Source organism: Pundamilia nyererei, unplaced genomic scaffold (genome assembly GCF_000239375.1).
Source record: "Pundamilia nyererei isolate P.nyererei 1_Seehausen unplaced genomic scaffold, PunNye1.0 scaffold00225, whole genome shotgun sequence".
In the NCBI taxonomy this organism is placed as follows: domain Eukaryota; kingdom Metazoa; phylum Chordata; class Actinopteri; order Cichliformes; family Cichlidae; genus Pundamilia; species Pundamilia nyererei.
In genome coordinates this window covers 455,172-470,422 of record NW_005187626.1, presented here as the reverse complement: position 1 = coordinate 470,422, position 15,251 = coordinate 455,172, and the positions used below count along the sequence as shown (strand labels likewise).

At 45.4% G+C, this 15,251-nt stretch overlaps 1 protein-coding gene across 1 annotated transcript; it reads left to right on the top strand.

The window, feature by feature from the left end:
- Positions 1-2,957: 2,957 nt before the first annotated feature.
- Positions 2,958-12,431, top strand: srd5a2a (steroid-5-alpha-reductase, alpha polypeptide 2a). Its single transcript, XM_005748592.1, has 5 exons — positions 2,958-3,344; positions 9,641-9,804; positions 10,766-10,867; positions 10,954-11,104; positions 11,481-12,431. The coding sequence occupies exons 1-5, from the start codon at positions 3,079-3,081 to the stop codon at positions 11,545-11,547; spliced, it is 750 nt and encodes a 249-aa protein (XP_005748649.1). The 5' UTR covers positions 2,958-3,078; the 3' UTR covers positions 11,548-12,431.
- The last annotated feature ends 2,820 nt before the right edge of the window (positions 12,432-15,251 follow it).

Here is a 15,251-nt window from a genome sequence, read left to right as displayed (position 1 = left end):
AAGTACTTCTGATTTAAAGCTGTCATGATGCTCTGTGTGTGGACCCGACAGTAATCCATACAGAGAAAACCCAACAATCATATGACCCCCTATGAGCAGCACTTTGGCGACAGTGGGAAGGAAAAACTCCTTTTTAACAGGAAGAAACCTGCAGCAGAACCAGGCTCAGGGAGGGGCGGGGCCATCGGCTGTGATTGGTTGGGGAGAAAATAAAACTTTAATCAGAATTACACGTACCGGGTCACAGATCCAGTACCGTGACAGAGGGGATTAAAGTACCAGAGGGCAACATTGCAGACATAGAGGACAGCCACAAGAACCTGGGAATCCCACAGGCAAAGGGGAACCATGAAGAGGTCGCTAGGAAAGCTGCAACCACCAAGTACCTGCAGAGGGTCAGGCAAGTCCTGAGGAGTCAGCTGAATAGGAAGAACAAGATCCGGTGATCAGGCACCCTGCTGGGATAATCAGCTGACCAAAGGAGAAGATAGATGCCACTGACATCATAACCAGGAAACTCCTTTCACCCGAGGCCCAGCACCCTGAGACTGCACGCTAGAGACGGATGCAGTGCATCAGGAAGATGACCACAACTGACAGTTTAGCAAACAAATGATGAAGGGCTCAAGTGCAGAACCCAGGCAACACAGCGAGACACCGTAATCAGTTCAAGAATCTTTATTCAGTCAGGAGATATCTACACCCGACCGAAAACAAGTAACTCGAACTAAAACAGAGAAATAAACGTTCCTTGGGGACAAAGGCGGAGCTTAACTAAACACAAGGATCCAGTTACTAGGGAGAGAGACTGGTAGGAGGAGTGGAGACAGGCAGTGAGTGGGCAGAGAATCCAGGAGGTGTGTTTGGTAACGATGTCCACAGAATAATAAACCTTACTTGGAACCCAAGCTAGTCGGGCCTGGGGAGGGTGTAGTGGGAGAAGCCTTGGGTCTGCTAGGAAACCGACGGAGTGCGAGCAGGCAGGTGAGCGTGGGGCGACTCTAAGGCACAGCATCTACAACCAACAGGTGAGCCAAAGCACCTGAAGACGAACGGCGTCTGTCTGAAATGAGTGAATGCACACTGGGGTGAAAGCACTTTGATCAATTTATTTATACAGCACTTTTCACAGGATAACAACCACAAAGTGCTTCACAGTAATATAAAAACAGAAATACATCAAAATTCAAACATACAGCTGTGAAGAATAGATTCCTTCATATAGATCAGAGTTAAAGAGAATATAGTTTGTGATTTCTTTCAACATTATAATATTGTGGTAATGGGTGTAAGGATACAAAATAGGCCTGGGATGGGAACAAAGAACTGGGGTGCAGGGCAGGAGAAGAAGAAGAAGAGCAAGAGAAAAGAAAAAAGAAGAAAAAAGGAGAAGAAAGACAGACAGACAGAAAGAGAGAGAAGAGCAAGAGAAAAGAAAGAAAGAAAAAAAGAGAAGAAAGGCAGGAGGAGGTGGGGGTCAGGGTGTCAGCACCCTTGGCCACCGTACTAGTGTATTTCCATTGTGGGGGTGTTTACTGTAGGAGGAGACCAGAGGTTATAACTGTAACTGTTGTGTTCTTTAGGTCAGCCTTCAGCATAGGACTGCAGTGTGCTGATCTCCACATGCATCTGTAAGAATAACGGTAATAAAAGGATTGTGTAAAACATGGAAACATCTCAGCGTGATCTCTACCAGGACCAAAACAATCGCAGAGACTGGCGCTGTCTCAACACAGCACAGATCTAAGTAAAAGCCAATCTCAATAAATGAGTCTTAAATGGTAAATGGCCTGCATTTGTGCTTTACACTACATTCAGTCATCCACCCATTCACACACACATCCACCCACTGGTGATGGCAGCTACATTGTAGCCACAGCTGCCCTGGGGCGCACTGACAGAGGCGAGGCTGCCGGACACTGGCGCCACCGGGCCCTCTGACCACCACCAGTAGGCAAACACGGGGTTAGTATTTTGCCCAAGGATATTTGGCATGCAGCCTGGAGGCAGCCTGGGATCGAACCATCGACCTTCTGATTAGTGGCTGACCTGCTCTGCCACCTGAGCTCAGATACTGTAGAGATCCCGTCCATTTCTCATCCAGGGTCCAGGCACCTTTGGGTCATTAGTCCCAGAAATATTCTCCCATATTCTTCTCAGAAACTAGAGGAAATAGACTAATGTTCTTGTGAACATCACACAAGGAAAGGAAAGAGAGATGTGGACCCCAGCAGCTTGAGAATTAATACTTTTAGTCCTGAACTTAACCCCACGTTCTTTTATTTTCTCCTCATGGACCAACCACAGCCTCTGTGTCAAGTTTTCCCGTTTCTTCCCATCCTTTGTCCCAATCTCCAACTGTTTTCTCTTGAAGTGCATTTCCATTTCTTGCAGTCTCGTGGACTGATGCTCTGAAGCTCTGCTTGCTGCCTTGCTGTCAAGCAACTCTCAAGCTGAATGAGTCAACGGATAATATTCCCAGGTCAAAATGCACAGTAGACACGTTAGTTGTTTGTTTTTTACAAACCAATTTCAGTATGTTAGTGCTCTGCAGCGGTCATTGGAAACAGCTACTGTGCTGTGGGAGTTTCACTAAACTCCTGCACGCTGTTACATCACTAGAACAACCCAATATGAAACACGTGGCTACAACAAATGGAACAAACTTTAACATGGCTACATAACCACATGGAAAACATCGCACAGAGCTGAGGTTATGAACCTTAACTGCTGTTCTGAGTTAACTTGCTGAGCGCTGATTCTTAAATATTGCCAGATGGAGAGCAGCTCCAGGAAACCCAGAGGGAGGACTCTCTGGACAGCACCTTCTGGACTCAGTGAATGCAAACAAAACAGAACATTTCTCCTCCTACACAAAGTCAAATTGGAGGTAAAGAGGATGCCACACTCAGAAAAATAAAGGTGCAAACACAGACACCACGCCCCTCTGTTTCTCTTTTCTTTTGAGACCGGCTGAGCAGGAACGCGGGACGCCAGTAGGTCACGTGTAGCACCCTCCTCCTTCTCCTCCTCCCCCATTTCCTCCTCCTCCCCTCCTCTCGGCTGTTGTCGGGTGTGATGGAGTGCCGCGAGGCCGTCGTGTCTTACCTGAGCTGGGGTCTGGTGGTGGGTGGGGGCGCTTACCTGCTGCGGCAGATGCAAAACTGCGCAGAGTACGGCCGCTACGCGCCCACGCAGGCGCGCTGCTGCCCGGCCAGGCTCGGCTGGTTCTTGCAGGAGGTGCCGGCTCTCCTTGTGCCGCTGCTGCTGTTGCTGCTCTCCGCGGAGACCGGGACCGGGAGGAGGCTGCTGATCGGCACCTTCATGCTGCACTACTTCCACAGGTACGGTCTCATGCTCGCGTGCAGCAGAGAAACACTCACGATATAAACTTCTTGTTATTCATAGTGTCGAGGCGCTAGTGTCTAGACCGTAGAGCCAAGTCAGAGCACTTATGAACAGTGTTCCTTTGTTTAACGTCGTCCCGCATCACTTGTTTTAAAACTCGAGGGGACCGATCTTTCCAAGCGGTTGCACCCAGTACAGACTGTGGAATGCACTTCCCCTATTTCCACGGTGTTTGGACTCAGTGGAGACCTCCGAAAAGCAGCTGAAGACATTTTTATTTCAAAAAGCTTTTTATTAGACCAGGCTTTTCATGATGTTTATGGCTGCATTGTGTTTTTACCATGTAAAGCATTTTGTGACACATGTCTGTGAAAGGTGCTATATAAATAAACTTTACTTACTTACTTTGAGCAGCTCCACCTAAAACTGTGGAAGTGCAGATCCACGCATGTTTGAGAGGTGTAACGGAGCGAAGGTGATTTTATTTCCACAGTGTTTTTTTTAAAGGAAGGAAACCTTCCTCCAAACGGACAGAGCAGTGGAGCCGCCAAGGGAAAGCACACGAATTAAAAACTGTATAATTAAAATATAATTTATTATATTTAAATAGTTAAAAATGAATTAAAACAACCCTGGCCAGGGGACAACAATGAAAATCATTAAAACACAACATTAAAAGTCCAGTGGCGTCCGCCACGGTATAAGAGTCACTAAGAATTAAAAATCCCGTGAAGCGGTGCAGGAGGGAAACCCGGCGGCGTCCTCGCCTTCCTCCCCGCGTTCTGCGCCCCGGTGCGCTAAAGAAAGGGAGGCAGCGGCAGTCACTACTCTTTTAGGCAGCTTTCATCCATTAAAAGGGGACAAGTCAAAAGACTTACCCCGGGCGGGCAGAGCTCTTAACTCTGCCCACCGCCTCTAATTCCCTGCAGACGCGTAATCTGGCCTCCTGTTGCTGCAGCAGTCGGACCGCTCGCTCCGCGTTGCTGGCGCTGTATCCTCCTGCCCTCCTTGACACCAAGCTCCACCAGCCTTATGTGTCACTGAGCACTCTCTGTAAATTACCACTCGCTTTCCTCTCAGGTGTGTCAAATTAGTAAAAACGGGAAAAGGGCGGAGTCTCTCCAGAACAAATTGGCAGATGCAACCAAAACATGCAGTATAAAAAATAAATAAGCACACTTCACATTAAAACACAGCAAAGCAGAACAACATCCGTCCTTCCCTGGATGACAGACGCGGCTGAAGGACGGCCGTGTGAACCCTGTGTCCCCCAGCTCAGTCGGAGCAGCTCTGTGAGCATCTGCAGGAACAGATCTCCAGGTGTCTTGAAGGACGTTCACAGCTCTTCTTTGGATGTTTCTTGTTCTAGGATCCAGTACGACACCTGCTCAAGTCTGCCCACCTGTGAAGATCATCCTGTCGTCTCCCCTTGTGTCAAATTAAAAGACTGACACAGAAAACACATGACTTTAAAAATAATCAAATTAAAGCACTAGTAGTATTTAAGTAGGTGCAAGTGTGCAAGTAGGAAATTATTGTGACATAATGTACACACATTATTATAAACATTACTGTATGGTTTTATGATTCATATAACAGTACTACATGGTATGGACGCGACGCACTAACGTCACTAACGCCACCGTTCCAGGAGCGCGTGCACGGCAGCGGCGCCGTCATGGAAGGAAAACTGTCACCTTCTTAAAATCTGTTTCTGCTTTCTTCCATCCTCCTGTTTTGCCTCTGGCGCTGCTTTCTTCTTCTTAGTAATGAGGGCAGTCTTGGCAGACGATACAGGCGATATGCCCACATAGCTTCCTGTCCTCCTGCAGTTATAAGAACACATTTATGTGGTATTAGTATATGGAGCGTCAACAATAAAATTCCATGTCAATGAATTTTATGTATATTTTATGTGTTTATAGTTGAAGATATAAAATGAGATATCCAAAAGAAATAACTGTACGTTTTGTAGAGGGATGTGGCACAAACAAATAAACAAACAAACATAAAAACAAATAATAAAGAAGTTAGTCCACCCTCACAAGACTCCCTCCCACTTGTTCACGATGGCGCACATGTCTGGGTGGACTAACTAAAACGAAACTACAAGTAAATCAAAAGAAAAAGGATAGCAGAGAGAGCCCAACAACAGCGACAAAACAAAGTCATCAATTTAAAACACGCAGAAAGCCCAGCCCTCCCTCTCCCTGGCCACCTCCTCCAGCCTTTACAGCAGGCCAGCCGAGAGATAATCTCTCCAGCATGGCCTGGGTCTGCCCTGGAGCCTCCTCCCAGTTGGACACGCTCAAACCACCTCAGCTGGCTCCTTTTGATGGGAGGAGCAGCAGCTCTACTCTGAGCCTCTCCCGGATGGCTTAAGTTCTCACCTTGTCTCTAAGGGAGATGCCAGCCACCCTTCGGAGGATGCTCATTTTGCCTGATCCGCGATCTTATTCTTTCGGTCACTACCCACAGCTCGTGACCATAGGTGAGGGTAGGGGCGTAGACCGACTGGTAAACTGAGAGCTTTAAAGCACCTCCCCTCCTGAAGAACCTCCCACAAGACACTCCAAGGGACACGATTGAATGCCTTCTTCAAGTCCTCAAAACACATGTAGACTGGTGGGGCAAATTCCCATGCACCCTGGAGTAGCTCGAGAAGGTAAAGAGCTGGACTACTCTTCCTCGAAGGTGATAACAACTACAGACCTTCACCTTCATCATGAGCTTGATCACAAGCGGCACAGGCTGCAGAAATGAGCTTTCTCCACAAGGTGGATGGCCTCTCCCTTAGAAAGAGGCTGAGGAGCTCGGCGATCCGAGAGGAGCTCAGAGCCACTACTCCTCCACATCTAAAGGTGTCAGTTGAGGTGGTTTGGGCATCTGACGAGGATGCCTCCTGGGTGTTTCAGCGTATCCGAAGGAGGCCCCGGGGTGGCCTTGGAACGCCTCAGGGTTCCCCTGGATAAACTGGAGAGGGGGGTTTGGGCATCCTTACTTGGGCTGCTGTCCCCATAACCCGGCCATGGGGGCTTCCATAAGTGGAAGAAAATGAGTGGATGGATGGGCGATTGAGCCATGTTACCATTTCCCATCTTATAAACTATGATCAAAACTGTCACCAGCATCAATAATGAGTTTCCATTAAACCCTAACCTCAGTTAAACACCTGCGCTACTGCGCTGTTCTCTCCTGGAACCTTTAATAGAGCCTCCTGGCTGTAACGTCACCCTAAACCGGACAAACAGAAGAAATCTCTGAGGTGATCACAGAAAGGTTTCCATTATTGTTGGAGCAGGCTGTCAGGCGGAGCGCGCTCTCATTGCAGGGCTGCATTCAGCCACACAAACTCTTTGTTACCAGTGGCAGTGAATATATCATGTGCACTTACTTATAACAGAGCTGCTGACAGGCACACCCTGCAGTCTGTGCCAGCATGTTGGGAAACATTTGACTTTCAGTTGGATCGAGTTCAGGATTGTCTCAATAGTTATTGTAAACATGTTCTCCAAAGTGCTTTATCATTGGAGGGATCGTTACATCCAGCTGTGCTATCCACGAAGTTCGTTTTGTTTTTATAGTGTTTAACACAAAGAACAATCTTATTTCAAAACGTTATATTTTTTAGAACAATGAACAGACGAGCTCAGAGAAGCATACACTTTAAAATACTGGGTTTAAAACTTTGCATACAAAACTTAAAATGTTCACGAATGCTCAGTGAGCCGCTTCCAGACACACGGAGACATCCAGACGATAGTTAAATTCCACTTTTGCCTGATTGCGTGGAGGATGCACATCTTTATAGCTCGAAGCACCTTTGACTGTCCTGTAATTTATCATGGGTCCGATTGGTTTGAGAATTCCTAATTTTATGTATTGAATTGAATTAAAAACACTTTTTTATGTCCTTTGTATAGATCACATCTATGTCTTCTTTTTCCTCGTTATTTGTGGTTCCCTTTTCCTTTGGAGTTATTTTCCAACAATTAAAAATCTCTTTGTAGTTGATTAAAGTTTGTTGAGACCTCTTACAAGGATTCCAAAGAATTGGAGGATCAAGCTCACTGTTATTGTTCTGTTGTATGTATTCGTTGATATCGATTTTTATTTGCTCTTTCAGATGGCTCTATGCCTCCACAACGTCTCTGTAATCTGACTCCAAGTTCAGATTGAAACATACGGGACTGTGGTCAGACTGATCCGTAGTTCCTATTTTGCAGTCGGATATTGTATGAAGGTCTTTGCTGAAAATTAGGAAGTAATCTATCCTAGAAAAGGTTTCATGCGGGTTAGAAAAGTGTGTAAAGTCCTACTGGGGGTCTGCAGTAAGACTCGTCCTGTGGCGGTTATATCTACTTTCCACTGCATCGCAGTATTCCTACTGGTCCTGCTGCTAAAAATCTGGAGTTTTTACTGGAAAGTGTGGACCCTGGGGTTCCCAGCCTTCCTAACCACCTCAGCCACTGAACCTACTCCAGGAGCATGGTACAGGATTTCAGAGCTGCAACCGGAACCCTACTCCCTCATGTCATTCGTCGCTTCCACCATGGATCTGTACAACATCATTCCATCATAGAAAAGTCTGAGTTTAGCAGGAAAGGAGCTTGGAAGTGAATTTTCTTATCCTTTAACACTTTGTTTGCCTCGGAGTACTGCCTTCTTTGTTTCAGGAGCTCATGGTCCCCCGGGCCGTGTCTGGTTAGCATCTCTTCATCCTCCGGTGCTTCGATGCTAGTTGAGGTTTGGCTAGTGTCATCTTCCTCATTAAACAGCTCAGCTTGCGTCTTCCTTGTCTTCATTTTAGGCATTTTCAAAGCCCAAGATATTAAGTTTACTATTGCACTACCTCACTAAACTACTTGTACGAACTAGAGTTAAAGTGGGCTGATTTATTTAAGTGTAAGTTGGTTTTTCTGCTGCCATCTCGCTTCTTCCAGCTGGAAGTCCACCTGTGACAGTTAAATTCATCCCATAGTTTGGTGATCGGTTCAGGAGTCACTGCTGTGATTTCACAGTCCACAGTTGTTAGAAGCGGAGGCATGTAAATGGAGCCTGCTATAACCACCACAGTCTGTATTACTGGACTCATTATCTACTAGTTAAACCTTTACTCAAAAAGCATCTCTAGACCCAGCAGTCTTAGCTAATTATAGGCCAATCTCCAACCTTCCTTTATATCAAACATCCTTGAAAGAGTAGTTGTCAAACAGCTAACAGATCATCTGCAGAGGTTTATTTGAAGAGTTTCAGTCAGGTTTCAGAGCTCATCACAGCACAGAAACAGCTTTAGTGAAGGTTACAAATGATCTTCTTATGGCCTCTGACAGTGGACTCATCTCTGTGCTTGTCCTGCTAGACCTCAGACCTGTTTCTGACCAGGATATGGCCTTCAGTGCACACATGAAACCATGATGTAGGACTTTCTTCTCCCAGGATAAAAATGACAAATATCCTGTTTCAGAGTGATGCTGAAAAACTGGTTATGCAGCAACAGGTTTAGGCTGCTGGGGGATTCCCATGATGCACTGGGTGTTTCTGCTTCACTCACTATGTGTTAACAGACCTCTCTGCACTGAATCATATCTGTTATTAACCTCTGTCTCTCTTCCACAGCATGTCTTTATCCTGTCTTCCTTCTCTCACCCCAACCGGTCGCAGCAGATGGCCCCGCCCCTCCCTGAGCCTGGTTCTGTGTTATTCTTTACCTTACAATATAGAGCGCCTCGAGGCCACTGTTGTTATGAATTGGCAGTAATCAAATCGAATTGAACTGAATCAGGAGGAATAAGTGTTGAAGGCAGGAGACCTGCTGACACGGCTAACCTCGCGTCTGGAAAAGATCATTGCTGTAGTTACATCACAACAGTAACTCTGAAAGTGATAATCATTCGCTGATAACTAATAACTGAGGCGTGCACCTCAGTGATTCTGACAAAATGCCATTGAATTATGTCATCATAGCATGATGAGTGGAGAAACCGGGAATTCTGGGTGGATGTTTGAACACTTCTTGGAAAATGCATCTGTTTCATTTTTTAGAGTTTATTTAAAAACATCAGGGAGACAGTCCTGAGGTAAGCACACAGACCTGTCCGTGGGCGGAGTTTCCTCTATCTGGGACACAAACAGATGCTGAAGGAGGGTTTTCTAACCCACTGACACTTAAGGTTGTTGCGTGTGGGAGCTCCATGTCAAACTGGAAGGGGGGTCGTTGCAGATCACTGGAGACATTTACTTTGAAGGGGGGTGAAGTTCAAACAGAAGGTAACATGAGTTTGTCCCTCAGGAGCATAATCTACGCCTTCCTGACCAGAGGACGACCCATCCCGCTGATCATCGTAGTCTGCGCCGTAATCTTCTGCTCGCTCAACGGTTTCCTGCAGGGCCACTTCCTGCTACACTGCGCTCGCTTTGAGGACACCTGGCTGACCCGCGCCCGCCTCACTGCAGGTGAGTCACAGCTACACCCACCAGTCACCATGAGGCCTCGCCACCATTGTCCTGAAGATTTCGTTTCAAGGCTGTAAAAACTACATTACCCACAGTCCTTGGTGGGTTTTTCCTTAAAGAGGAATGTTTAACAGCGAGGCTTTGATTGGTGTGGGTCAGTGAAGGGCATGATGGGAGTCGTAGCTGGACGTCCCGTAGTGACTTTAGTCTTTAATCCAGACCACACTGACCAATCACCATCATCCGTTATCATTACATCAAGAAGGCAGCAGTCGTAGGAGGAAGATGCAGTGAAGTCCTCCACCACCACGCCTCCACACAGAGAGGTCATGTCAGGGTCACCATGTATATGATTGCTGATTCAAACATCTGCTGACTTTTACCTTTAAAAGTCTTCTGTTTTCCACACTGGGATAAAACTACGACAGGAAAGCCAACTCGGCTTCAGCATCTGGCTGGTTGGTTCTGTGTTCTGGTTCTGTGTTCTGGTTCTGTGTGTGGTCTCCATGATGCTCTGCGGCTTCATGGAGACCACACACAGAACCTGCATTACAGTCTGCAGTCTGGATTCAGGGTCCTGGACCGTTGGCAGACAAGCTAAATTTAGCCCACTCATAATCACGTCTTTATAAGTTTAGTTCGGCTAATCTTACACATGGGAACAGAACTCTGACACTAATAATAATCTTATTGGTTGTTGGGCCATCAACACGATTCAACGTAAGAAAAAAGAAATCAGGTGACGTACACCAGGCCTCAAAGAAGACAGCAGCTCGTATGAACATGTAAGTTTATGCAGGTAAACCTCAACGAAAGGCTACCTGGTCACCCAGGAAACCAAGCCCAAAGTGCCAAGCTGTCAGCTACAAAGTGATGTGTGGGTGGAGCTTTAGACCAGGTGATTTTACCTGTCTTGTGAAGCTGTACAGGCGCATCTGATGAACTCTGTCTGTGTCTGAAGGTATTGTTGTGTTTGCACTCGGTATGATCATCAACATCCACAGTGACTACATCCTGCGTGGGCTGAGGAAACCTGGAGAGGTTATCTACAGAGTCCCCCATGGTACGTCACGTCCTCCTCGTGAGCAGACCTCCTCGCCGTTAGAGGCTGCTGCCTCTCGTTAAGCCGCTGCTGTCTCTGTGTTTCAGGGGGCATGTTCGAGTTTGTGTCTGGGGCAAACTTCTTCGGGGAGATCGTGGAGTGGTGTGGATACGCTGTAGCTGTCTGGGCTTTGCCAGCCTTCGCCTTCGCCTTCTTCACCATCTGCTCCATCGGGCCCCGAGCCTGCATGCACCACAGGTAACGAGCCTCTGACGAGGCTTTGCCGCTGCTGAGGCGACTGGGAGAGTGTGATCATTAAGACAGCTAGTCCTCCAACAGGAAACACATTTCTGACCATTCCGAGTGTCCGGCTAAGTCCCTGAGTTTCTTTGGCTCTTGTTAAAAAGTCTTTGGGGTCCAGAAATACTTGAGTGGCAGGTCAGTCCTGCACGGGGGGCTTCGTAAAGGTACTGAGGCGTGTGCTGTAGAGCACAGCGTCAGCATGTTTCACACAACGCTGATAAAAATGCTGCACAGTTTCCATTTAAAGGCTTCACTTTGTGTTTCTGGCTGTTAAACCCAAACACCATCATGAGAAGTTCTCTCCTCTGAAATGAAACTGTGCTTTCTGCAGAAACTACCAGCAGAGGTTCGAGGACTACCCTCGCTCCAGGAAAGCCATCATTCCCTTCATCCTGTGAGGAGCACCGAGCTCGGCCGACTCCGGAGATTGAAATCTGCTCCTCTGATCCGAAGTTCTTTACCAGCTTCACTCTTCATCCAAAGTTTATGCATTTGTTTAATCATCACCTGCATGGTTTTTACTCCTGACGTTGTCCTAGTGTTCCCCTTGATGACGTAGCTTCCTCTAATGAGCGTCTGACTTCAGAGTGCGTCCTCCTGTGCTGGCGCGTGCATCATGCACAGAAACGAGCCTCGACCCAAAGACGTGAATGAAGATTTAAATTTGACGCTGTTCGGATTCTTTCACCTGCTGGCTCCACACGGCCTGTTTTTTAGTTCTGATGTAGCAGCGCGTGCAGGCTGGAAGGCGGTGTTCTGGATATTGTCATTTGTGTTATGATGGAGGTCCGAGTGTGCGTGGGTCAGCCTGGTTCGCTCTGAGGCCAGCACGCCGTACTAACAGGACATTTTTAACAATCGCATTTGTGATTAATGGTTTTTAAATGGTCTTCGTCTTACTGCCGTTTAGCTAAAATCATCTTTGTTCACGTTTATACTTTTTATTGTTTGTCATTGTTTGTTGGCTGTAAACAGCTGAAAAACCTCAAGCATACCAAAGCTGAACGCAGACTGTGAGCGCATGGTGACAGGAAGTGACAACTCAAGTAAAGCAGGAAGTAACCAGACACAGCAAAGAGAAGAAAGCAGAAGAAAACTGAGCAAATGTAAAACTTTAAAGGTTTCCAGGTTATTCTTAGTGACTTCAGCATGTCCAGGCGTCCGTGTGAAACGGGCTCCAGATGAAGGCAGGAGGTCATCCTCACACACTGAAGATTCACTTCCTCTTTGTGTGGAAGGATTTTTGTCATTTTATGATTTTGTATTATTAAAAACACAAAAAAATTACTTTCATATTTAATAGGGGTGCAACGATACTCGTATCGATATTGAACCGTTCGATACAGTGCTTTCGGTTCGGTACGCATATGTATCGAACAATACAACATTTGTAATTTATTTGATCAACTTTCCTTCTGACGATGCTGTCTGTGTTGAGCTCTCAGTGGATCTGCGTTCGACTACTCCTATGCGCTCAAAGAATTTGTGTGTTCTGTTCTGTTTTTTTTGCTGGTTCTTCAAATGTTCAATAAAAACATGTATGCTAATTCATAACGAAGAAAGCTTTGTAATGAAGACTGTCATTTCAAAACACTGCCCGCCCCCTGCGGTCCGCAGCGCTGTTGAAAAGGCTGTGGAAGTCCCTGTATTAAACACGTAGACCTGTGACACAAAAATCACCAAACTCGGACGACCACAGACTGTTTTCCTTCGTGGTGATGAAGGAAAACGCTGGGCTGGCATGTAAAAGGGCATTTATTCCCTTCAAGGACCTGCAGTTCAAAAAAAAGCACCCCTCCGACAGCCAAACCCATCTGTTCTCTGATTGGATAGTTACATTTGTGATTGACATGACATTGGCCAATCAGATGAAAGGAAGAAAAATAGGGTCAAAATTCGTACTTGTAACTTGCGCAGTTTTTTTGGCTAAGTCCACACACAAATTCTTTTTACACATACGAAACTGATTTACAAGTACAAAATATTTATGACCACATTTTGAGCCCACAGGTTATTTACATTATTATGTAAATAACAAAATAACTTAAAGCAAAAATTGGGAAACGTAAAGTCCGAAGTCTTTATATTAAGGGCCATCAGTCAAACAATATTGTTTGCTCTGGGCAGTGGTGGTCCTAGCCTGTTTGGCGCCCCGGGCGAACACTCCCTCTGGGAGAGTGAACCCCCCCCCCAACATACACACACACACATAAAACATATTAAGGATTGTACATTAACATAAAGCTGTTGTCGAAATTCACCAGAGAAACACACACACATATGAAGAGAGAGAGAGTGCATAGTATGCAAACAGCTACCAAACAGCCATCATAATTCTTCATACAATAAGAACAGGACGAATCAACAATTGACAACGACTAATTAATATTAACATCTGTAACATAATGTATTGTTCAGAGTTTACAATACAATACAACTTTATTTGTATAGCACATTTAAAAGACCAGTGGTACACCAAAGTGCTTTACAATAAAAAGAGGAAAATTAAGACAATAAATAAAAGACTATTAACAAAGTACCACATATGTCACCAGGTTAAGGGCACTAATTATACAACAATAAAAGGGAATATAAGAACAAAGTTACTAAGAACAGATATAGCTAAAAGATAAAGTACATAAATAAGAAATTGAACCAAATATAAAACAGGGACGCTAACTAGATGGAAAAGCTATGTTGAATAAGTGAGTTTTTAAACGGGATTTAAAAGATAAAACGGAGTCTGACGCACGGATAGCGATGGGAAGGTTGTTCCACAGATTCGGTGCAACCAGGGCAAAAGCACGGTCACCCCTCGATTTAAGTCTAGATCGAGGCTGAGCCAGGAGTGATTGGACTGAAGACCTGAGGGCTCGCCCAGGGACATATAGACTAAGAAGATCGACAAGATAACGAGGGGCTAAATTATTTATAATTCTAAAAGTGAGCAACAATATTTTAAATTCAATGCGATATTTTATGGGTAGCCAATGCAACTCAATAAGAACTGGGGTGATAGAGGCATGCTTTCTAGTGCCAGTCAGGAGGCGAGCCGCAGCATCCTGGACAAGCTGAAGTCTGTGAAGGAGAGCGGAGTGAAGACCAAAGTAGAGGGAGTTACAGTAATCCAATCGAGAAGTCACAAAAGCATGAATGAGCTTTTCAAGATCTTTATGAGGGGCATAGTGCTTAGCCTTGGCAATAAGGCACAGTTGGTAGAAGCTAGATTTGATTACTGAAGACACTTGTTTGTTAAATTTGAAAGACCTGTCCAGCAGAACCCCTAGGTCACTAACTGAGTCAGAGAAAGAAGTGGCAAAGGAACCAAAGGTATCAGCTGATAGGCCCCTAAGGATATGGTTGCCAAACACCACAATCTCCGTTTTCTTTTCGTTCAGGATAAAGGAATTGTCTGAAAGCCATTCTCTGACTTCTCTCATGCACTCGAGGAAGCAGTGCAACGAAGGAGCAATGTCGTCATCATCTAATTGAAAATAAATCTGTATATCATCGGCATAGAGGTGATAAGAAATGTTATATTTTTCAAAGATTAGTCTGTTACTGTTGCTATTTTTACCATTTCTTCTTGGAGCAACTGTAACCCACATTATTTCCTTAGGGATTAATAAAGTATTCTGACTCTGATTGTTTCAGGATGACCTGCCATTATCCAATCACACATCTGCTTACCTGCATCTGTTGCTCGTTTCTCCTCCTGATGGCTTTGAACTGTTTTTGTCCATCTTGGTTTTAATTTTGCCCTCCAGTATGAACACAAGTCCCCCAACCCGAGGATCAGCACAACATAACCTAACACACGGTTCACAGATTCACTTTGTCTAAGGTGTATTTCTGGGATTTCACACAACCCAGGATTCAAATCATGAATACATGATGGGCTTGGATTTACAACATTATGAATGAAATGTGCTCTATCTGGAAGCAGCTGGCCCCGCCCCTTTCGACGGGTTGTGTGAGACTTTAAATCATCAAAATATAAATTTTAAATTGTTATTGATCCTTTACCCCGAGTCCTAAAGTGTAGATTTATTTTCTTACTCTAATTATATTTATTGTTTGTTTACTTGCACTGCTGTAACTG